This window comes from Takifugu rubripes, chromosome 8 (genome assembly GCF_901000725.2).
Source record: "Takifugu rubripes chromosome 8, fTakRub1.2, whole genome shotgun sequence".
Lineage (NCBI taxonomy): Eukaryota > Metazoa > Chordata > Actinopteri > Tetraodontiformes > Tetraodontidae > Takifugu > Takifugu rubripes.
This window is the reverse complement of record NC_042292.1, coordinates 8020317-8043766: the sequence shown is the minus strand read 5'-3', so window position 1 is coordinate 8043766 and position 23450 is coordinate 8020317. Positions and strand designations below refer to the sequence as shown.

The window sequence follows — 23450 nt, the reverse complement described above, 5'->3', positions numbered from 1 at the left end:
CCACCGTTTACCGACTACAGTCACACTAATGTATTAATCCGCCTTTCCCGCCTAAATATGAATGAGACTATACGACTATTTTTTTCATTATTGGTAATATTAATATTGTGAATGTTTTCAGTGGTTTACTCGATTGTGTTATGTGTGAACTTAAAACTACTTAATACTGATAAAGATGCCATTTATCAATGAACACAATCAAAAATGTTTTTATATTTTTATTAAACAATGATCAGCCATCAAATTACCAATAATATTAAAAAAAATTCCACACATAGCAGTTTTCCATGTAGTGTTATACACCAGTGTCGAAGCTAAAACAAAAAAAAGAGTGGTAGGAAGTTGGGCTGTATCTTTGAATATATTTGAATATTTATAAAACCAAATTATGTCGATTACTGTCAACACACAGTCACACAACCCCAATTCATCAGTAGTCAAACCAACAACAAAATTACAAAATGACACATTTGATGATGTAGATTTTAAACCCTTTCCCACTCATGTGAATTTTACTTGGTTTTGTATCTTCTCAAAAAGATATATGAAAAAGGATTATTTAATAATTGTAACTTAATAAATTACTGGTGATGGCCCCCAATTACATGAACTGCAGTTCTTGACTGATATATGTGAACAAATGAAATAATTTCTGTTTCTGTATGTAACTGTAAAGCAAAGAAAAGTGAATATTGATTACATGTTGGTAATGTCATTCTTAATCATGGTCACTGTTAATGTTGAAGAGTTGTGACACGATGACTGATTTTAGTCGGAACCGATAAAATCGGACTCCACTCATTGATGTAAATTCTGCTGAATAATGTAAAAAAAAGAAACCATGAAGATCACCTCTGACACTGCAGCAGCTTTACCATAAAATGGTAAAAATGTACCATCATTACTGTCAAAGTGATGCCTACATTACATACAGTAAGTATCCAGAAAATGTGGAGTGCATGTATTGACCGGCGTAAAGTCCCGAAGCCTGGTCAGATGGCAGCTGGATGTGAACGGTGTCACTGCGCCTTAAGGGCAGGATGGCGCTGCCTGACGCCTGGTCCAGCAAACCCTTTTTGTATTCATCGTATGTGTACATGACCGCCTCATTGTTCTTCATCAGAGCCACCCACACGTTACCTCCTTTGCAGTGGACATGGTACGCAAAGTAATAGATTCCCGGTATGCTGCAGGTGAAAACACCAGTTTGGGGATTGTAGTCCTGGTTGCCGTTGTAAAGTAGTTTGTCAAAGATTATTGGTGAGCCAGCAGGTGGGAATGGCGTTGTGAGTTTAGCTGTGAATGCAGGCGTCTCTGGGCCATTTTCACCAATGTTCCCTCCATTCTTCATGTAGACTTGCTTCTGGCCGCCGTTTGGGCCAGACGCTGGAAGAATTTGTCTGCGATCGGGAGATGTAGCAGGAAAACCTGGAGGCCCTGGTGGTCCTGGAAGTCCCGGTGGCCCTGGAAGTCCGGTGGGACCGGTTTGCCCCTGGCTACCTTGAGGGCCCACATGGCCAGGGAGTCCTGGTTTTCCCTCTCCAGGGTAGCCAGGTCTACCAGGAAAGCCAGTTTCGCCTTTTTGCCCAGGCATCCCAGGAGGCCCAATTGGTCCCCCAGGTCCTGGAAGTCCTGGTATACCTTGTGGCCCTTGGTCACCTCTCTCTCCTGGTTTCCCCACCTCTCCTCGTAGACCAGTTGATCCTCCACCACCAGGGGCACCTGGTAGACCCCGAGCACCATGTTCACCTTTGGGGCCAATCGGCCCCTGAAAACCCCTTGGTCCTGGTTGCCCATCCACTCCTGATAAGCCTGGTTTTCCTGGAAGACCTGTAGGACCTAACTCACCCTTCTGTCCTGGATATCCTTTTGATCCAATATCACCATCTTCTCCCTTTGGCCCTGGGAAACCAAGACCACCAGGCGGCCCTATTGTACCTGGTAGTCCAGGCATACCACTTTGTCCAGTGAGGCCAATGACACCGGTAAGACCTGCATGACCTTTATCTCCCTTTGTTCCTGGAAGTCCAGGGAGACCAGGATGCCCTTTGTGACCTTTAGAACCTGGGAAACCTGGTTTACCATATCCTGGAATTCCTGGACTCCCAGGTAAACCATGAGGGCCTGGTTCACCTTTCCCGCCAGACAACCCTGGTTGTCCTCTTAAACCATCTTTTCCTGGTTTTCCAAGTCCTGGCAAGCCTCCGGCTCCTGGTTGGCCCCTTTCCCCAGGGGGTCCAGCTAACCCTGGTTCTCCAGATGAACCAGGTTTTCCAGGTATTCCTGGTTGTCCCGGAAGTCCATTTCGGCCAGGTTTACCAACCCCAGGAAGGCCCACATTTCCTGGTGGACCAGTTGGGCCTCTGAGGCCCTCTAAACCTGGCAAACCAGTTAAACCAAGGCCTTTGTCCCCTTTAGGCCCTGGAACACCATGGGATCCAGGTGAACCCTTTTGACCAGGCTCTCCTCTGAGGCCAGGCTGCCCAGGAAGCCCAATAGTTCCTGATTTTGAAATCCCTGGGAGTCCAGGGGGGCCTGGAGCCCCAGGAGGCCCCATAAGACCAGCTGGTCCTTCACCGCCACTAGGGCCAAGTTCACCTTTTGGTCCTGGTAAACCAGGTCCACCAGGTTTTCCTGGATATCCCGGCATGCCGGGTTTTCCAATTCCTGGGTACCCTTGAGGACCTGGTAGCCCAGGCTTTCCTGGTGATCCTGTCATCATTTGGCCCGGTAGCCCGGGTGGTCCCTGTGGTCCAGGGGGTCCTGGATGCCCTGGTGGTCCTGGAGGTCCCTGGAATCCTTGTGGACCCTCAATAAGAACTTCTCCAACAGGACCAAGAGGAGGTGGACCCTTAGCCCCTCTGGGAAAAGTCTGTCCTGTAAGCAGTAAGGAACATTTGGTAGAAGCTTACTGGTTAATCAGTCCTGGTCATTAATGATAAATTGCCTATTTAATCACGCCACAAACCACAACTACCTTTTCCATGAACTGACATCCCCTCTTTGCCCATTTGCAAAGGTAGTTGGGGATGTTCTTTACCATATTGAGGCAACAGAGGGACATTTTTGCCATGCATCACGCGTGGCATCTCGTTCCCTTTGAACGGTTGTTGGGGAAAACCATCGTTGTACTGCGGTAGGGGCTGAGGGGGCTGGTTGCGCCCAAAATATGCCCCACCGTGACCAAGCTGAACCAAACACAGGTGGAACACTGCGATGAAGGAACCAAGGGTTACAGCCACCATGTTCTGCAGAGAGAAGGTAAAGTTGGAAAGTTCCTCTGGTCTGTCTAGGGAATAGAACATGCAAAAGTTTAAACTTGTTGGTGCAGCATATGAATTGTCACAAGTGTAAATGCTACTGATTGGTACAATTTGGAGCCCTGATAGGAAAGCCATAAAGGAAAAATATAATCAACAGAAAAAACACATTTCCCACAAATATATTAAATCATACAAGCCACAACAATGATGCCAATTTGACATTGTTCAAATTCACATAACTCTTTTAGATGTCTGTGTAGATTCTCAATCATCCAGGTCTTAGTTATCCAAGGTAGTTTAGAAAACTACCTTGGATAACTCTTGTAGATCAATTTTAGATGCTAAATGTCAATTCTGACTGGCGGCAGGCTAATTATACCTGAAATATGTAGCCACTTGTTTTGTTTTGAGACAAGAAAGTTGAAAAGTTCTTCGTTTGCAACGCTGAAAATTGTGCATTCATTTGCACATCTATTTCACTGATCGCAGTAGGCAAAGGCCAAACAGTGAGCGAAACTGTCTTACTTTCGGTTTAGTTGCCTGTCTGGTTTCTCCTGTACTTCCTTGGTGTGGTTGCTCCTCTCCTTCGCGTCGTCGGTCCCTTTGACTGGGACACGGTGGCGTTCAGACACAGTCAGGTGGCTGCTGCCGATCCGCCTGCAATGAAGTGGATGTCATTTTTCTGACCTTTCACAGCAGTCTGGTGTTTGTAACAGGCAGCTGTCATTTTCACCTGCCAAACATATTTGAACCTCAATATCTTAAAGCCGTGACGCACCTCTGCACAACAAATGTGATCTTTGAATAACATACCGCAAAACCAAGGAGATAGTGGGAAATTAAGGAGGACGCTAACAAGGTGATTTTGTGATATTACAAATTTAGCATCCTTTCCAACAATGACTTTTGGGCACTTCTGAATTATTCTAAAGTGCAAAATTAAAAATTTACATATTTGAAAGCATGGTTCAATTCTTCTTTTGCAGTTTTCTGAAAAAATTTAAATTTAGACTCTGTTTTGTTAATAGTAGGATAATAATGCTGGAATTGTTCACACAGAATGTTGAATTAGCATCTGCACTCTATTCGTATCATTTATCATCCCCTCTCACATTTATTCCTCTGTAGTGCTAAACACGCTAACTGCTGTTATTGAAGCACTAATCAAGTGCCTGATTGTTATAACAGATAAACGACGGATGAATCATGGAGGATAAAAGCCTGTCCAAGTGGAAAAACAGCACATTCTTTCATGTAAAAACATCATTTTCTCAAAGGAGGATTGATTACGCATCATCCGTCATCTTCTAGCTCACAGACAGTGTAATGGGAAGGCTAACATGCAGAAACCGCACACTGAGAGCAGGACAAATGCCTCCAAACATTGGATGTTTGGCAAACTTTTCTGAAGTTAGGAGTGAAGTCATTTTCTGAATAATTTCATTCTGATTTCTTGCTCTTTGATTTCATTTAAAAGTCACTTTAAGAACATGAGAGTTTCTTTTATTTCAAAGCCAGCTCTGCACATATTTACTTCATGGAGCTAGAGTGCTAGCTGTAGCCGTAAGCCTATGCCAAGAATGATCAGGTTTCAGCTTCCTGTCAAATCCCGGATTGAAGTTTTGTGCTTCATAAACAACAATTTATTTAGATGATCTGAATTAGACAATTTAGATGACTAACATCAGTCAGCGCAAGAGACAGCACTGGAGAAGCACAGATATGGAAACGTGTTACAGAGCAATCAGGAACAGCTGGATGCTACTTCTGGATGAGTGTCACAACAAAAGAATGGGCTTTCAGCTTCAACATGTGTCCACAGTGACCCCTGACAGGTGCAGGAGGTGTTCAGATTAATGCACGTTGATACACCTGCAAATACCGTATTTTCTGGACTATATGTTGCTCCGGAGTTTAAGTCGCACTAACCAAAAAATGCATAATAAAGAAGAAAAATAGATATATAAGTCGCATTTTGGGGGAAAATTTATTTGATAAAATCCGAGACCAAGAACATACATTTCATCTTGAAAGGCAATTAGCATGGATTAGCAATAGGGTTACGGTATGCTAACGTAACAAATTCAGCTACATGACCCACAACGAACTGAGTACGTGTCTGCTTTTTTAACGTAACATATTAACACTTATTCAGATAACTATAGCATGAAGAACATCTGAGCAAGTTTACCAAACAATCAAGTCTAACTCCATAGACGAAGCACCGCTTCTTCTTCTGCGTCGTTCCTCAGTACACACGCCTAGAGCACCCTCTTGTGGTTGTCAGTGTGAAAATAACGAGCATGTGAAATTCTGTAATAATGTATTTATTTAAGTCGCTCCGGAGTACAAGTCGCACCCCCTGACAAACTATGAAAAAAAATGCGACTTATAGTCCAGAAAATACAGTAATCGACTGTTGGGCACACCTTTGTCTCCTGGGAGACCAGATGGCTGGTTTTACTCCAGGCCTGTCGGTGGCATTGCCAGGGTCTTCAGAACCTCTGGATGGTTCCACAGAACTAGTTTGAAACCCGACTGATGCGGCAGGAAGGAAACGGTTTGCAGCCTCCGATATTTGCACTGGCGCTCGTGCCGACCTGCTGCTGCAGCTGATTGTTTTTACAGGCAATAAGTGTGTTTGGCCAATAATCAGATCTGATAGTTTACGCTGTGTTCAGACCACAGACTCCAGAGGGGAATTTTGCTGTTTGCAGCTGCATAAATAGACATTTGGAACCGTCCCTGACGCCCGTCTGGCGTTTTTAACGTTGCTTTGCCACTCAGGATCCGGGGGATTCGATTCGGTAGATCTGAAGGACTGAGCTTCAGGGACCTCCAGACCATTTCCACGTCACTCTGCCAAACAACAATACAATACTGTTTTGCAGCATTCTTGCTGTGAGATTTCCTCACATTTCAAATCCACTTTTATCTGGAGGTTCCAGTTTAAAGCCATCGGCTTCCCCTCCAAAGGCTCACATGGATTTAGTTAAGAAGTTAAAAAAAACAAAAATAGGGAAAATGTCTTAGTTTCCCGAAAAACAGGTCTGAAAACATGAAGCGATACATGAGCAGCAGAACTTCTTCCCTTCCAGACAGCATTTATCAGCTCTGCTTCCAGGACTGATCTCATGATCACTGGGACAAGGGGGATCATCGGTTTATCGTTCTGAATCTCTCTCTTCTTGGTTGCCGTGACAACGGTTCATACCCACCGTGAGTGCCTGAGACCCCTCCCGAATCCCCCCCCCCCCCAAGTTTTTAACAAGAAGGAGTTTGAAAACATTGCGAAAGACTGAGCGAACAGAAGATTCCAGGTGGGCGGATTATCGGTTAAAGCTGGAGGAGAACAGGAGGAAAAAATGCAAACACGGAATGTTGAGCCGCTTCCCCAGTGCACGAGTTCTATTATTGCTGAGTTTCATCTTCTCAGCTGCATCCAGAAACTGTCAGAAAGCATTTATGTAGCAGCAGCTTTGTTTTTTACTAGAATAATAAAGTCACGTGAACAAGGAGGTCTTTCAAGGTGGGTCAGTGCACTGCCTGAAAAATACGCTGCGAGAAAAACAAACAGGCTTTTTCCTGCCACCCTCTGCATGAGGTTCTTCCACGACTCCCCCCGAGGGTCCCAGTCTGCTTCTCTCAGTCACCTCAGGAGCTTTACCTCCTTCATCCAAGTCCAGTTTAAAAAGGACTCCTGATAACATCAGATGATTGTATCTTGGATACGCTGCCCATTTGAGTGTCCGGGGTCGTTTATCTCTCTGAGCATTAACGAATCATTGTTGCCAGCATTGATTTTACTGATCAGTTCGATAGTTAACAAGTGTCACAGGAGCTCATCATGAATTTACTCGTTTTTGTCAGTTTCCTCCACACAAGTCTCAAAAAAGAAAGTCTATTATTTTATTGGAATGTTCATAAACTCCAGACAAGAAATGGCTTAGCTTGATAGCAGCTAGCCTAGCAACATCCTTAATGTAATAAACGAATAAACTACACATACAAGCAGATGAAAGGGTTTTAAACTATTTTAAATCCAGAAATTCACTTTTAGGAGAGTAAAGTGAAGTGTCTGAAGTCTCTGAACAGTGTTTCCTAAAAGGCACCATTGAAGAAACAGCTGAGGCAAAATCACGGATCACAAAACCTAAAACACAGAAACCAGCCAAGTTTAAGCTTCTCATCATTTCTGTATCTTTTTCTTTATTTAGTCGATAAAATATTTGGTCAACACTAAAGAAAAAACACTTCCTATTAGTCCAGCCGATAAAATCTTTCTCTCCGACTTTCACGTATTTATTACAGCCGGAGATTTCACCAGTTTAATTTTTTTAGTGTTAAATGTGAATTTATGACATTAGTTATATAAAATTTCTGAGAGCACAGCCAGATGTTATCTGGGCTTATTAGAAGAAATAAAAAAACTAGCTTGGACAGAACTCTTTAATGAAATATTTTAACTTGTCCTGGAGGAAAAGTGAAAAGTTGCCAAATCAAATTAAATCAATTCAGTAAAACGTTTGATGATTATTTTTTTTGCTGCCTGGAAAGAAAACCAAACTTTTATTTGTTAAAAAAAAATAAAAAAAATCAACATTCAGATTTATTTTTTTTAAAAAGTCCTTCTTATTGGGAAGCAAAACTAACCTGGAGCCAAAATCCAGATTTAACTGAAGAGAACAAAATTGTTCAACTTTCCCTGATCCCAGACCAGATCCTGATTCAGGCTCTGAGTGACTCTAACAACAATAAACGACAGAAGACACAGACGCATCATCAGAAACTGAACTGACCTTTGACCCCTCCGTGCTCCAGCAGGTGAATGATCTTCTGGCCTCTGGCAGAGCTCAGATCAGCCTTTAAGAGTTAAAAAGGAAAGAAAGCCCCCTGAAATTCCTCCTGAAGCCCAAACTTTCCGTCTCTGACTCATTTCAGAGCTGTCGTGCTGCCAGAAAGCTTCTGCCTGAAACTCCGGAGTTATTGTTGCACAATCGCTCGAAACCTCTCACACTGGATCCGTTTTCCTGAAACACGGGGGTCCGAATCCAGGAAAACCAAACCTGCCGATGACCACGTCTCAGGAAAACTTTTCCTTCTTCCTTTTTCCACCCTCTGCTCATCCTCGGGACGCTCACAGCCACACACACACACACACACACACACACATGCACAGTTCCAGCAGAACACAATCATCAGGTTTCTTTTCAGAGGAAATGGTCCAGATTCCTGTGCTGCCCTCCGCCAGCGTGCGGGAAAAGCAGGGTTAGAGCAAGCGTTAGTGAACCGGTGTCGGCGTCGCTGGTGCACCACTCACCTCTGCTGATGGTTCTGGACGGTCTCTGAACGGCGGCTCTGGTGAGGGTTTGGCTTTTATCGGCAGACGGGCGGAGCTGGACGAGAGGTGGAGGGAGGAAAAGAGGGGGAGAAAGAGGGAGAGGAGCTCCAGGAGCTGCTCATGTATGAGAGCAGAGAAGAGAGCATCCAATCAGAGGGACCGATCAGGAGGTTGTTCTCAACTGGACTGAACCATTAGAATAAAGTTATCTCCTATTTGCTTTGACCCTGTCATCTTCTTTATTCTTGTTATATTGTTGCTCATTTGCTAATGCTTCATGTTCTTGATGCTTGATGTGTGAACTCGTACCCCTCTGGTCAAGGACGACAGGAATGCAGCTGCTGTGAGGAGCATTAGGAAGTGACATTGACTGGAGATAGAGCTGCATGACCCAGGAGGTGTCCTTTTAATCTGTCTGATATGGAAGAACGTGCTGTGCGAGCTAAGATAATCAAATCAGTGAAGACCTACATATAATCTCACCATTATGATTTACAGTCTTTGCTTTGTATGGGACCTGCTATCATGTGTTTCCTCCTCCCTTAGACACATTTGAATTCTGTGTAGCTGGGGACCTCCTATTATTAATAAAAGAAGGAAGGCGGAAGTTGTGCGTCAGGACGTGCCGGAGATCTGGAACTGAGCACATCTCTCCGTCCTCCTTGCTGCAGGTAAAACTTAAAGCTGTTGTCTTTGCCTCATTGGTTTCATGTTCTTCCATATCAGACAGATAAAAGAAGAACAGCTCCTGGGTCATGCAGCTCTATCTCCAGTCATTGTCACTTCCTAATGCTCCTCCTGTCGTCCAAGGTACAAGGTCAAAGCAAATAAGAGATAACTTTATTATAATGATCTGTACATGTATCTGTGTGTGTGTGTGTGTGTGTGTGTGTGTGTCAGACACCAGTAAACATCACCTCCAGTGAACCTGATTGAAAGAGGAAACAGAACTGATTCGATTTCCTGTGCACGTGTGATTTCTCCTGTGATGAGCTGCATTTGCAACATGAGCTCCTTCAGCACACTGAGATGATGACAGGACCACACTGAGCTCGCCATCTTAAAACGACGGCAGGTCATCGTGTCTGACTCTCAAAACTCTTTGAAGCGGCGCCGCAGTCATTAGCATGCTCACCTCAGTCACTTTAGCCTCATATTTCTGATTCTCTGCTCACTTGGCTTTAGTCTCATGACAAAAACAGAGGAAACGCAGGAGCTGGAGACATTTAATCCATCTACAAATCAATACCCGCTCACATTATGATATTCAGAAGAGATGCTGTAGAGAACATTTATGCTAGCTCCTGGCACACAAACTTCATTTTAAATGTCAGTGATGGTGAAGCAGCGTTCTGTTTAGCTTCGTTTAGCTATCAGGCGACTGCGAGCTGGTAACTGTGGTCTTTTATGTGTTAAACATCTTTGCTTTTGTTGCTCTTCCTGCATCCATTTTTTTTAATGAAAGCCAGAGCAGAAGTTCTCGGTATAAACAGGGAAGAACAACAGTCGGCTGTGTGGAAACTCTGACCTCATCCAGGCCCTCAGACCTCCAGGTCATGTTCAACTGCTGCAGAGATCTGAGATGGGCTGCAGCCCAAACACAAACATATTTACTTTGCAAGTTTTTAAGTTAAAATGAAGTTTATCCACTCACAGATGAACAAATAACTGATTTGTTTCCTCCTGACAATAGAGGCCAGTTGTGTGCTAATGCACCTAAAATCAATGTGGTTATCACAGAAGATGCTTTTTTCCCCACAGGCAATGTCAGAGAAGAAAAGCAATGAAAAAAAAGAGCGAAAATCCCAATGAAAGACTTTGAGTGTGGGTTTAATGGCATTCTCTGGCTCGGGCTCTCGATCGCCACAGATTTAAGACTGAGATTAGATCTGTTCACCACATCTGGACCTTCTGACTGTGGATTTGTCTGTGGGAACATGCTTTTATTCTGCTGAAGCTAACTATGGCTACTCACTAAAGTGGTCACAAAATATTTAAGACCGGGGATTTTATTTTGGTTACGAACTTCATGGTGTCATCGAAGAAGTGCGAGAATTCAGCCGTGAGTGACCTCACACACACACAATTTGCTGTAGTCCTTAGCACGCTAAGCTAACTATACCACAAAAGTCACTCAGTTCAGAACTATCTCACACAAAATTGTAACTTGATTACGCACTGAATCATAAAGGCACCATAAATCTATAATAGCATAAGCGCAACAGCATTTTCCCCAGATTGGACAAATTTACTGACATGAATGAGCTCACCAGGCCGTTGTTTGGTGAACTGAAAATAATTTTCTCCAAAAGTGTCAGAAGATATTTTCTTTCCTAATCCCCTGTCTGATAGCTTGTTACTTTTGGGCTCCAGAAGACAGATGCGGGCATGTTAGCATAGCTGTTGCTGAACAAGTCTGATGGTCCTAATGCTGATTTGATGAGGCTTAAACGTGACGTCTCCTAATCACAACATTCGGGGAATTGAACCCATCTGTCAATGCCATCTGCTGCCTGGATGCGAAACAAGCATCCCTTTGGTGATATGTCTCCTCTGAATGTTTCTGTCTGGTTGTGAATCCATGGTCCTGGAGCTGGATTTGAGACCACCAATCACACGTTTGGGAGTTTGGCAACGGAGCAGTGAGCGCAGGCTAACCAACAGAATTCACTTAAAGCTTAAACCAAATTTCCATTTTGCTTAGTCATGTTACTAATTCAGTTACTGAGGAAAGACTCGAGAAGCTAACACGCTGAGTTTTAAATACATATTTAACGCTTCGTTTAAAGGAGGAGGGGCCAAAATGAGCTACCATTGTCTTTGTTGTACTGTATACCGGATTTCAGACTACACAGTTTTCTTAAATGCTACCTTAAAATTGTAAATCTAGCTTTAATTCAAATCAATCACAATTTGTTGATTTAATGAACTGGCAAACGCTTGAAAGCTTCACCAAACCAGCAACTGGAAAATTTCCTGACAGCCAAAAAAAATGGTCAGAAAAAGTCTCCATTCAGTGCATTCAGACCAATTAGGAAGCAGAGCACTCTTTCCATATGACACAGGAAATGGATCGTTAGCCGCTAACCACCTTCACTAACATTTCTTCCAGCCATTAAGTCTTTAGTGAAGATGCAAGGTTTTATTAAGGCTCACATTCTCCAACCTGTTAGCCGTTAGCCACCTTTTATTGCCTCACCCTTCACTCGAAAACACTCTGAGTGAGAACATGTGAGAACATGTGGCATGAGCTCGCCTGCTCATTCAGGATTTAGTTGGATTTTTACTGAACACATTCAGCAGCAAAAGTTCCAGCAACACATTTGACCAGTCTTTGAGAATTTCTTCAGTTATGCAAGTCAGAAAAAAATGGTCCAGACGGCCTAAAGTGGAAAGTAAACATGAGGTTAATGGCCGTTCCTCCAGCAGCGTTAGCAGAGTGTTGCGCACGAAAGAATTATCCCACAACACGAAGTGGAATCCATGTAATTCCCTGAACGTGCTCAGCTCCGAGTTCTCATGGTCAGACACCCTGAACAAGAAGAATTATATATTGTGGTCGTTATTCGAGAAAATGTGGCTCGTTGAGGACGTTCTGGGTGAGAACACACGTCTGAGAACCTTCAGCAAGTGTTGAACAACTTCCACCAACGACAACAAATCAAACGGAGGCCAAACCCACGACTGCTAATGACATGAGAAATGAGAACAGAACAGAAACAGAACTTTGTTTTGTTCTTCAGGAACTTTTTGGACAAAAATTGTTCAGTGAACTCGCAGGAAGACTTGTTCTCATCCACAATCGTTGTCGGATCCTGAGTCCCGACCAGTCGTGATGCGTTTCGTAAGGCCTCGGCTGTCACGACCAGAAAACAAATAAAACTGAGCCTCTCAGGTTCCCTGACTGATGCCCCCTGGTGGTAGCTGCCAAGAAAGCAGCCATCTCACCCATCACACAAGGTGGACATTTGCTAACCTAAACAAACACGATAGAATTGAGGCTAACATGTTTGCCAAGCGGTTAACTAGCTAACGGGTTAAATGCTAAATTATCGGAAAACGAAATGAACTTGAGTTTGATGTATGTTTAGCTTGGCAGTTATTTGTGAAATATGCTAACAGCAGGTCACTGGGAGCCCTTTTTCCATATTCAGTTGAATTAAAAAGTGTCGCAGGAGGAGGAAAATGTGTATTTGTGACTAAACCGTGCCTTTAACACATCCATTTTGAGCCGTCACACGTATGTTGACAAATAATTTGGATGTGCGTCGTCACACCTGATAATTCTTTCTATTGCCAGTAATTAATTAGCCTGGAAAGTTTCATTGACGCGTCGCCTCACTGCATGTTTTCTTTAGCAAACAAGGTTCTTGCTCAGTTTTCTGTCAGACTGGATGGCGAAGCGAGTCTGAAACAGCCGGCAACGAGCCAAAACAGCGGTTTTTAGAGCCGTCGCGGCTAATTAGAGGGTCGTTTTCTGAAAGTGACGGATCCCTGTGCCTTCACACGCTGTGTAGGTGGTTATGTAACGCATGGGGGAGTTAGCCGTCACCTCCTGCAGAACACGCAATGACCTGCAGGTACAATCAGCTTTATTCAGGAACATTTGGGATCATGATGATGACCTGAGGACGCCGTCTTGGCGCCGAGTATGGCAAAAAAAGCTAAAGTCTCTCCTGTTCTTGTTTCCGATGAAGCCACAAGGATCCTATATGCAGCTACCACCAAAATCCTCTTAAAAACTAGTTGCTCTTTACCGGCACGACCTAAAACCTGACACAGGCTCAGAAGAAGCAGCCGACAAACATTTAGCTCCAGAGTTAGCAGCTAACAGGTCGTGCTAAATAGCACCTCCTTTATCCAGGAAGTGACCCGTAAGCAGAACAAGCTGATTTTGGTGTCATTTCAAGTCAGCAGAACAAGGATGAAACTGTGTGAACAGAGAGTCCAAACAGAGACAGAATCATAACAAGACTGTTCCAGAGGTTGGAAGCTCCTGTTAGCCTCTGTGCTTGTTCTGGACCATGTTTGTCCAGCTCCTGACATTGTTATTGGCTCCCTTGCTGAGAGATTTCACTGAATCCAGGAAGGACTAGAACTTCCTGTCCTGACACGTGACGCCGACACCGTCGTGTCATCTGAATATGAATAAAAGTGAGGTTTATTTTAACAGGCTGGCTCCTGTGATGGAACACGCCAGGCTGGTGGGTTCTAATTGGTCTGGCGTTCCTCAGGCTGGAGTCTGGTCCATCCCAAATGGCAGAATAATTGGACTAATGGAATGCAGCTGCGTCTGGACGCGAACGCCGTCGGTGTCATTTAGAGAAAAAACATGGCTCAAGTTCAATATTTGCTCTCTGCTAAAGATGCATCGGAGGGCGCAGATGTTAGCGCTGCTAGCTTAGCTTAGGCTGCTCTGTCCAACAGCATGTCAAGGCTAATGAAGGTACAAATCCAAAAGAATTTCCCTTCACGTCTGCAAGCGTCAATCACATTTTAGAAGGTATAAAGTGAAATGTTTCAGCGAGCAGACAAACCCACGAGGTCGGAAAAACCTCAACGAGCTCAGACGGAGCCGAAGCGTTTGCACTTCTCTTCTCAAGGACGTTCTTTGAGGCCCTTCAGTCAAATTACTGAAGCGAACCTCTGAGAAACCACATTTCCTGTGGAGAAGTGTTCCCTCCTGCTCCACACAGACGTGTTTTCAGCCAGAACAAACCGACTTGGACTTGGCTGGATGGCACCGGTGTCCCCGGATTCACCTCCTCTGCCTGGAACCTTTGCCGTCTTGGTTCCAAAACTCCAGAAGCTTCGGACCGACAGCCATAATTAGCAATGTTGCATGACGTCACTTCCGTTTATGTTCAAAGTAAATCCAAATGAGAACTGAGAAATGCTCCTCCAGCTGTCAGGAACGCTTGGGAATCCGTCCTATGCTAACATTGCTAAGGGGGCTGAGCTAAATGCAACTGTTTGGTGAGAAATCTGCATTTTTGGCCAATTGTGCGAATGACACATTGATGTAACCACAGATTCAGTCAACAACAGACGAACATGAACGAATTCTGCCGTCGCTGCCTTCTTCCCATTGTGTTTGTAGTGGTTTTGTTCCCAGTTTGTCCAGCAGGTACCAGTAAATCTTAGGTATCAAAACACGAGTGCTTCAACTCTTTATGCTATGCTATCACTAAACATTAGCATCAAGCAAACTGTTGAGCCGTAAAAGTTCTTCGGTAACAAGAACGTGGACGCGTCCACCTGGCTTGAGGGCAGAGCCTTTGGTTACTGATCCGTGTTCTGCTCCTTGTTGGGCCGGAGTTCCACATTCTGCTCCTGTTTTTTCATAAACAAGATCTGATGTTGGAGGCCGACGTATCCCCAGCCTCCTTTACCAAGATTCCAAGTTTGTCCCGGGAATGCTGAGATGAAAGGGAGGCCAGATTCCGGTAAACGTGGAAGCTACAGCGGGACTGGGAGACAGCGTCAGGAGAGTTCAGGTGGAAAAACAACAGAACCTCAGTTTGGTTGTTATTTCCCTCCGAGAGGTGAAGCCAATCCTGGCGGATGAGGCGGGAATCTGGCCATCACGCAGTCTCCATTTGTAACTGGAGAAGGTGCCCCAGAACATTCCGACTGTCAGCAGAACGGTTCCCAGTCAGGTTTCACAGTCTGCAGACGATTGTTTTGCTTTCTGAACAGCTCATGTTCAGAGATGAGCTGGACCCCTGCTGAAATGCTAAACGCCCGATATTGGCGCAGGTTCTCCGGTAACGTCTCCAGAAACTGGCGATTTACACCGCAGATCACAACATCTGGACGAGATTTGTGCCATCTGAGACTTTGACTTTATTAGCCATCACACAAAAACACACAGACATTAAAAGAGAACCAATTAGCCGCCTGCCACCCAGCGCCGGTCCAGGCGGCAGCTCACTTTCTGTTGGCGATCCTCTTGGACCTCCTCAGGCCGGTGTTTGGAGCCCCCTCCTCACCCTCGGCTGCACTCTGCCCCCTGCTGGACGAGCTTTCTGCCGCTTGTTTGACATGTTTTCTTGGTCGCGGAGCCACGGCTGGCGGTCTTCCTCTTCCTCCCCCACTTTGTTTCGGGTTTGTCTGGAGAGGTTTCCCCTTGGCGGGGCCCTTTGTCGCTGGTTTCCCCTTGGCGGGGCCCTTTGTCGCTGGTTCCCCCTCGGCGGGGCCCTTTGTCGCTGGTTCCCCCTCGGCGGGGCCCTTTGTCGCTGGTTTCCCCTCGGCGGGGCCCTTTGTCGCTGGTTCCCCCTCGGCGGGGCCCTTTGTCGCTGGTTCCCCCTCGGCGGGGCCCTTTGTCGCCGGTTTCCCCTCGGCGGGGCCCTTTGTCGCTGGTTCTTTGGCCACTCTGGTCGTTTTCACAGTGTTTGGGTTCCTCGCTCTGTCTTTCGTGCCACTCTGCTTATTTGGTTTAGCGCTGGCGACTCTTCTCCTCTGTGGTTGGGCTCCGTCTTGGTCTCCAGCCGCTGCTTTGCCTTCTTTACCGCCACCTTTCACGAGGCTCTTGCCGCCGCCGCCTCGCTCCCAGGGTTCCACTTTTGCCGCCTCCGCTTTGATCTTGGCCGATTCTTGGATCTTGATCTGGCTTTGCAGCGTTTTCTGCACTTCCTGTGGAACCACGCGTTAGATATCGGGGACGTTCTGTCGTTCACGTGTGGAAACGTTTTCACCTCTTGTTGCGTCAGCTCGGACTTCAGTTTGGACAAGTCGCTCATCAACTCTCGCACCTTCAGCTGGAAACAGACAAAACGGTGAGAGGCGGCGACCCGTCGGCAGCAGCAGAAAGCTGCGGCCTCACCTGCCCTTCAGAAATGAGTCTCTCTAGCTGCTCCCTCTGCTCAGCCTCTTTCTTCCTCCTGTGTTGTGTTGGACTTCGTTAGCGCTTCAACGAGCATTTTATCACGGAGCGCTACGCCACTGAAATTCAGCTGTGGGCATGTTTGATTTAAACCATCACACTGTCCTGAATGTGGTTCCCAAAAAATGATTCTGAACTTATGAGCCGATTATTTGTTGGTTTGTTTATATACAAACAAACCCCTGTGATTGTTACAGGTGAACCACTCGGCTAATGGTTGTACCTTCATACCAGCACCAACAGCTCTAAATGTCCAGTGTGTCAGAGTTGGTGGCCTCTAGTGGAGAGAAGCAACAGTACAACATGATTGAAGTGGTTGATTATAACTCACAACTACTAAAGTTGACAGGTTTGTCTCTTCTGGACACCCTTCGTTTACAACAATGTTCTGGCATTGCAGATTCAGTCAGTTTATGACGTTACGTAAGCTCACTTTCATTTATGACTATGAGGTGATATATTAGCCCGTTGCTAAATGGTGTGTTTTCCATTTGTTTATAGTGCACCAGGATGTTGTTCCCTAATTGTGAGTTGGATCAACACATTGGATACATATTTATCTGCTATATTTGTTTAGCCTTAAGACAATGTTAAAACATGAGCGATGTAAAAACAAACAAACAAACAAACAAACAAAGAAAACAGTCCAGGTTCATTTCCTTTCACGCTGGACTTTAAGACTTTTGACTTACTTGTCCTTGACCATCTCCTCCAACCGAGCGAGCTCAGTCTCCTTCTCCTTTATCACCCTTTGGACGTCCTCTTTCTTCACCATGGACAGGAGACACTTGCTGTCCAAACGTGTAGATGGACGCGTCTTCGCCAGGACCAGCGTGGCCCACTGGGTGAGCTCTGTGATAGATGGCAGCTGACAACAGGAAGAACATCTCAGACCTCTGGCAGGAACATGTGACACCCTCGCTGGTCTTGTCCCACCTTGTCCAGTTCAGCCAGTGCTCGCTCCCTGAGGACAAGGCTCTTCTCCGCCGCTAATGTTTCCACCTTCAGCAGCTTCTTCACCTCCTCCAGGTCTCTCTGAGGACAAATGTTGCGTCAGCACAGACACAGAGGAGAAGACAAGGGTCAGAGGTCAGACCTGAAGCTTCTGGATCAGTTTGTCCTCCTGCAAGGTTCGGATGAACTCCAGGTCACTGTGGGTCAGCTGGTAGCCCTTCATGCCCTTCAGCATGGTGTGGTCGGACAGCTCTGAGCAGAAGTACAGGTGAGAAGGTGAAAACCTCAGCAGGACAGAGGGAATCATCAGAGGCGTCCGTGGCCTGGACCTGTTTTTGGCTGAAGCTTGTGGAAATCAAAAGTTCTGTTGAGCTCAGGCTCATCTGGAGATCTGGAACCTGTCTGGAGATGAAGATGTTTCTCTTTTTAAAAAAATATAATTGAGGTTAATCCTCAGAAAGAGAAAAATCCACACCAACCTTTTCCATCTCACAAGCCTCCACTGGATCTTCGTTTAAAAAATCCAGGTGTCTCTTCACATCTGCTAACGGAGGCGTTCTGGGGAGCTGACGTCCTGACGGGATGTGGTTGCTTTTTCTTAGCATTTCAAAATATACGTCCGACATTTTGCTTCTTCGGAAACAGGACAGGAAACTGATAAGTCCGGCTCCGAGCTGCAGGGGCACGTGCAGCTGCTGGGGCGCGTGCAGCTGCTGGCTGATGAATCACAGCGTTATTGGTCGCACCTGAGCGGCGGGAGGCTGCAGTTGACCGTGGCCGCCACTAGGCGGCAGCAGACGCTCTGAGCGCAGGAGCCCCGCCAGGACAGGAACCCGCCTTCTGTCACATGGTTCCGCTTTCACACATTAACCTGTCACACGCTACTGCTGCGATGAAATGCCACCAGTCAGGGTGTTTACTGAATATTTGTCTTATTATTGTGTCTATCATTTCTCAACCAAATCATTTTCATCAATGTGTTTGAGGAAATATCAGCTGAATATCAAACTGAGATCTATTCAAAGAGAAAGAAAGATAGAGAGAGAGAGATAGAGAGAGAGGGGGGGGGGGGTCTATGTTTAACTCGGCGGTGTCATTGCGACTGTCCCACGTGTTCACTTCAGAGGAGAGCGCTGAGTCGTAAATACTTCTGTTTTTAAACTGCTCCCATCACACCCATGGAGGAGGAAAGAGGTCAGACAGTGTGTGATAAATCGGTGCTTTACGATGTTATCTTGGCATCGAAGAGTGGAAAAGTATTTAATTTTACGTGGTAACAGGATTCCAACACGCTGCTCTTCTTTGTTGTTTTTAGAAAAGGCAATTAGCAGAGCCTTGATTAGCTTTATGCTACATTCCATTTAATACCGGAATTATCATTCAGAGTCATGTCCACTGGTCAAAACATCCTATAGTTGCTGCATCACAGGGGGAATGATTAAAACCCTCTCTATTTCCCCAACACACACACACACACACACACACACACACACACGTGATTTGTTGTGGAATTTATGTCTGATCTAAAACATAGCGGCCCGCGCCACCGTTTGTTAGCATGCCTGGAGCTAGCAGCATCAATTTCAATAAACAAAGATGCTAAGGTCACCTGAAGACATTAGCAAGACGTGTCTTGAGTTGTCTTCATGGCGTCCAATGAAACTAAACTGGATGTTGAGCGCCGACACACACGGAACAGACCCGAACACACGACCCTCAGGCAGTTTCCCTCCAAAAGAAAGGGTGGTTTTTAAATAACAGATGGATGGAATCATTTCTAGATTAACAGGCACTGAAAGCAGGAAACACAGACTAAACGCACCTCAGGTGCACATCAGAGCAGTCAGCCTACAGGGCGGCCATCTTGGTACAGTGCCACTCGCTCCTCAGTGCATTACATCAATGGGATGATGTCATTAAATCACAAATCCCTCATTTGTCAAACTGTTTTCATGGGGTTTGTTTGATACAAATAGACGTAAACAGAACAAAAGCAACCCAGAACATGTTCAGGAGTGCAGAGTTAAACGGAAAAAACCCAGCGAATGCTGAACTGAAGTCCACAGACAGCACGTCCACCCGACGCGACACCTGGCGCCACATTCTGCCGACACTGAATCCTCCCGATCTTCATGCTCATTTGGCCTCGATGACAAAATCCTCGGAATCAGTGAACACGCCTGTCGTACAAAAGACCTTAAATATTACAGAATTACGCCTGTAATTACGCCTCACCATCCAGCCTTTGCTCAGCCTCCACAACACTCGACATTTATAGAGGATACAAAGGATTTCAGGTGGGTCGGGACTGAGCGGAGCCTCAGGTTCATGATAAAAAGGAATCTTGACCGTGAACACGGAAAATGTCCCTGATGGACTCTTTTAGTTGAGGTTTCAGGTTGACAGCATCTCTGCTCATCTCGCATGTTTCTTCAGATGAGGTCGTGCGCTTTCTGGGTGGCCTCAAAGCCTGGAGTTGCATTCTGGGTAATGTAGGCACCTGTTTTTGCCACCTGAGAGAGAAAGAGGTATATTTGAGCTGTGTGCTAGTCCAGAATTGGGACACTGAGCAGAAGTTGTGCTATAATAAATGCCCTTATCTCTGTCTAAATATTACCCCTGTCACCCTGCGTCCCTCTGCCCCCCCCCCCCCCCGGACAACCGCTGATTTCCAAGGGCTCAATCTGCAGCAGGCACCATCTGCTCCCCTGCTTGTGTGCTGCAGAGCCGCGGCTCAAGGTGTCAGAAGGGGAGGGCGCTTTAAATTTAACAGCAACAGGGCTCATATCTGCCCCCCTCCCCTACTGCTCTCCATCTCCCTCTCTCACACACCACGCCACCACCATCACACACACACACACACACTCACAGATCCAGCAGGGTCTCCTCCTGTTCGCCCTCCGTCAGATTACCTGGACTGCATGAGCTGCCGGCCGAGGACGTGACCGAGGGAAAAGGGAAGCGGCGCCAACGTTTGGATCTGGTGACACTGCGGAGGCGAACGCCGCCGAGGTAAGAGCGGCTCCGCGAGGCAGCCGGGCGGCGTCTCAGCGCGCGTGCAGGCGAAATACTGGGAAGCAGCAGAGGTGCTGCGGCTCCTCCAGGGAGCTGCTCCACCCTGCAACAAAAAAAAAGAAAGAAAAAACTTTTCTACTGGAAGTGGTTCCGCACTGGGAACACTGGGGCACAGATGAACTGGAAATTCCAACTTAAGTGGATTTAGGGAGCGGTCAGCGATCGGCGGCTAATCGGTGCTGTGGCAGCTTTTCTGCGAGGTTGATGCTAATTAGGCTGATTAGCTTCCATCAGAGGTCGCAGAGGTCACGGGCCGGGTCTTTGTTTCATCTGCCGGCACCGTCGGTCCGGGAACTGTCCGGTGCCGGAGGATTTTCCCTGTAGACTTTTCAGATTAATTTGCTGATGGAGGCGAAACTGGATGCGCTGGAAACTCGCGTGGTCGCAGCGCCCATCATAACTCACTCCTGGGCGGCGAGGCTCGCCGGTGCAGCGTACGTTGGTGGCAGTTTTGGGACTGGGGGGGGGGGGATTTCCAAAGGGCAGTGCGTCCATGAGAACTCACAGCGGTGTCATCGAGTGTCTGATTGGTGGGGGGTGGGTTAGAGTCAGGTTACTAGACCTCCGCCGTCTCAGTTTGGCAGCACGCTAAAATGCAGGAGGGACAGAAAAGGGGGCACTTTGGCTCCAGGAAGTCAAAAAGCTGCTAGCGTGCATCCACACATGCTCCTCATAGTCTCATGGTCATATGAGGTCTCATAATGTGCTACGAGATTAGCATATTATAGCAGCCAGTAACGGGTCAGGACAAAAAAGGCCGACAGGTGCTGGAATTCCTCCCACTGCAGGTAAATATTTGGAGTGGCAGATGGGTGGATCAGGATGCCCCAGATGCAGCTTTAAAAGGCTCTGGGGGGGGGGGGGGGTGATCACGTTGAGAGGGTAGACCAGAGGGTCTAAGAGCCACAACCTTCTGGTGCCGTAATCTGCTGTAAGATGAAGAGAAAGAGAGACGTCCAGCTGGAAGCTTTGACCTGGACGCTTCAGGCTTCTGTCTGGTTGAGGCACTTATATGAAACCATCTGTCACGACTTGAAGGTGTTCGGAGGCTGAGAACGTTCAGCTCAAACTGGGCGTCGGTGCTTAGCTTGGGATTTCTGGTCCCCCAGTGCGATCTGACAGGATTGAAGACACCCCCGACCCCGTCGGGTATCATGAAAAACAAATGTTTCCGACCATAAATGTGCAGCGAAGGCAGCGCCATCGGGGTGATTGACAGATCGAGGGTAGTGGAGCAGAGACCAACGAGCTGCAGCAGCGGCAGCTGCAGGTGGGATTGAACGTTCCTCTCAGACCTCCTTCCTGGACTTTCATCAACAGTAGGACAGATGCTCCAGGATGAGCGTGAGCACATGGACGTCTCCACATCCGGTTCCTCCTGTTTATAGAAAGAAAACGGTCTTTTAGCTAGGATGAAGCAGCAGACGGGGAGAGCCAGTGCCAGAAAGGCGGGCTTGAGCCAGACCCAGATCCACATTGGCCTACATGACTCCTCCCATGTGGACCCACAGCCTCACCGGACCGGGTCGGAGAAATAAACACAAACGTCAAACGACAACTTAGCTTTCTCAGCTTGGAGACAGTTTGTTGGAAGAGTGAGCAGAAAGGTCGTTCTGTCTTCTTCTGTGTCTTGTATGACATCACAGCGTCTGTGACATCACTGCAACTGTGACATCACAGCGTCTGTGACATCACTGCATCTATGACATCACTGCAACGGTGACATCACCGCGTCTGTGACATCACAGCGCCTGTGACATCACAGCGCCTGTGACATCACAGCGTCTGTGACATCACAGCGTCTGTGACATCACCGCGTCTGACATCACCGCGTCTGTGACATCACAGCGCCTGTGACATCACAGCGCCTGTGACATCACTGCGTCTGACATCACAGCGTCTGTGACATCACTGCGTCTGTGACATCACTGCGTCTGACATCACTGCGTCTGTGACATCACTGCGTGCATTGCAGACAAAAGCTGCCCCTTGATCTGTTCCGTTTCTTTTTCTCCGCTACATCCACACACAGAAATCTTCAGCCTGGTGCAGCGTGAAATATTTGTTCTGGATCAGCTAAAACGCTCCCGTCGCAGGTGCTAATCGGCCCGTGTTAGCAGCTAACGTGTGAGCAGCTAACGTGTGAGCAGCTAACGTGTTAGCAACAGTCCGGACTGACGCGCTGGCCTGCCAGCTCCTGCTCATGTTGTTTTCTTTGACAAGAAATGGTGTTTATTGGCTGTAGTACGTTGGATTAAACAACTGGACGATTAATCGGGTGACGGGGGGTCGGCCGGTGCACAGGGGTACACGTGGTTTTAGTCGTTTCAGCACCTCAGATCCGGTTTCTCGAGCGCTCGCTGCTCTGGGAAAAGAGCAGGATATTTATACCCCGAGAGAAACGCCGGTGTTGTCCAACATTAGCCTCCCGTACGTCTGGTAGCCTGACCCGCAGCTCCCCACTGCCAAGTGAGGTCAAAATAGGCAGAGGGGGGTCGGCTGGTACAGTGCTGTGAAAGATCATCTGGAGGGTGCTTTCGCAGAAGACGCTCCGATGGGACGGGCGAAGACAAGCGGACGATGACAGATGACTTTAAAAGGAGACGAGAGCGGCAGCATGTGACCATCGCTGTCAGCGCTGGAAAATGCCCGAAAAGCTCCTCTTTGGTTCTGGGCCTGAACGTCCCCGACGGCTGCACGGACCTGTGCTGCGTTCAAAAGCAGCAGGCTGCGACAGCTGGAGCGGGGCGCGCGGGTTCGATACGCCCGCAGCGAGTCACATCTGTCTAAATTTAGAGGAGCCGGCGGCTAAAACTGACGCGCACCAATGACCTTTACTGATGCTACTGCTCAAGACTCACAGCCAATCGCACAGGTTCTCACAAGAGTCTGAGCCTAGCATCATTAGCATCATTCTAAATAATGTGATAAC

At 46.9% G+C, this 23450-nt stretch overlaps 4 protein-coding genes across 13 annotated transcripts in view; 1 reads left to right on the top strand and 3 right to left on the bottom strand.

The window, feature by feature from the left end:
* Positions 1-203: 203 nt before the first annotated feature.
* Positions 204-8749, bottom strand: col8a1b (collagen, type VIII, alpha 1b). 3 transcript variants are annotated; one of them, XM_011606366.2, is made up of 5 exons: positions 8584-8747; positions 8063-8126; positions 3789-3920; positions 2978-3248; positions 204-2877 (listed from the first exon to the last, which is right to left on the bottom strand). In XM_011606366.2, the coding sequence occupies exons 4-5, from the start codon at positions 3243-3245 to the stop codon at positions 920-922; spliced, it is 2226 nt and encodes a 741-aa protein (XP_011604668.1). In that variant the 5' UTR covers positions 3246-3248; positions 3789-3920; positions 8063-8126; positions 8584-8747; the 3' UTR covers positions 204-919. The 3 variants fall into 3 exon arrangements, with proteins under 3 accessions (XP_011604668.1, XP_029695749.1, XP_011604667.1); XM_029839889.1 differs by lacking the exon at positions 8063-8126 and having other exon boundaries at positions 2978-3289; positions 8584-8749; XM_011606365.2 differs by lacking the exon at positions 8063-8126.
* A 6681-nt stretch (positions 8750-15430) lies between these two features.
* LOC101062472 (eukaryotic translation initiation factor 3 subunit A) lies at positions 15431-18197 on the bottom strand. Of its 2 annotated transcripts, XM_011606369.2 has the most exons (9): positions 17923-18195; positions 17773-17845; positions 17586-17695; positions 17426-17524; positions 17182-17357; positions 16430-16487; positions 16302-16364; positions 15925-16239; positions 15431-15834 (listed from the first exon to the last, which is right to left on the bottom strand). In XM_011606369.2, exons 1-9 carry the CDS (start codon positions 18067-18069, stop codon positions 15535-15537), a joined length of 1341 nt encoding a protein of 446 aa, XP_011604671.2. In that variant the 5' UTR covers positions 18070-18195; the 3' UTR covers positions 15431-15534. The 2 variants fall into 2 exon arrangements, with proteins under 2 accessions (XP_011604671.2, XP_011604670.2); XM_011606368.2 differs by having other exon boundaries at positions 15431-16239; positions 17923-18197.
* Positions 18198-18785: 588 nt separating this feature from the next.
* Positions 18786-23450, bottom strand: part of ect2l (epithelial cell transforming 2 like) — a 44297-nt gene continuing 39632 nt past the window's right edge. For 3 of the 6 annotated variants that reach the window (XM_029839863.1, XM_029839865.1, XM_029839866.1), the window contains 2 exons: positions 20356-20561; positions 18786-19956 (listed from right to left, as the gene is read on the bottom strand). The gene's annotated coding sequence lies outside the window, so the exon portion shown is untranslated. Of the gene's footprint in view, positions 19957-20312; positions 21897-23450 lie in introns of all 6 variants that reach the window. The other 3 variants (XM_029839862.1, XM_029839867.1, XM_029839864.1) reach the window with 2 other exon arrangements.
* The window catches only part of filip1l (filamin A interacting protein 1-like), a 36665-nt gene continuing 33538 nt past the window's right edge, over positions 20324-23450 (top strand). The window contains exon 1 of one of the 2 annotated variants that reach the window (XM_029839860.1): positions 20324-20455. The gene's annotated coding sequence lies outside the window, so the exon portion shown is untranslated. The remainder of the gene's footprint in view (positions 20456-23450) is intronic. The other variant, XM_029839861.1, reaches the window with a different exon arrangement.

Coding starts and splice junctions, on each gene's coding strand:
- col8a1b (XM_029839889.1), bottom strand. CDS start 3,245: ATGGTGGCTGTAACCCTTGGTTCCTTCATCGCAGTGTTCCACCTGTGT. Junction 2,878..2,977: donor GATGTCAGTTCATGGAAAAG/GTAGTTGTGGTT, acceptor TACTGCTTACAG/GACAGACTTTTCCCAGAGGG.
- LOC101062472 (XM_011606368.2), bottom strand. CDS start 18,069: ATGTCGGACGTATATTTTGAAATGCTAAGAAAAAGCAACCACATCCCG. Junction 17,846..17,922: donor AGGCTTGTGAGATGGAAAAG/GTTGGTGTGGAT, acceptor CTTCATCTCCAG/ACAGGTTCCAGATCTCCAGA. Junction 16,240..16,301: donor CCGAGCTGACGCAACAAGAG/GTGAAAACGTTT, acceptor GTGGTTCCACAG/GAAGTGCAGAAAACGCTGCA.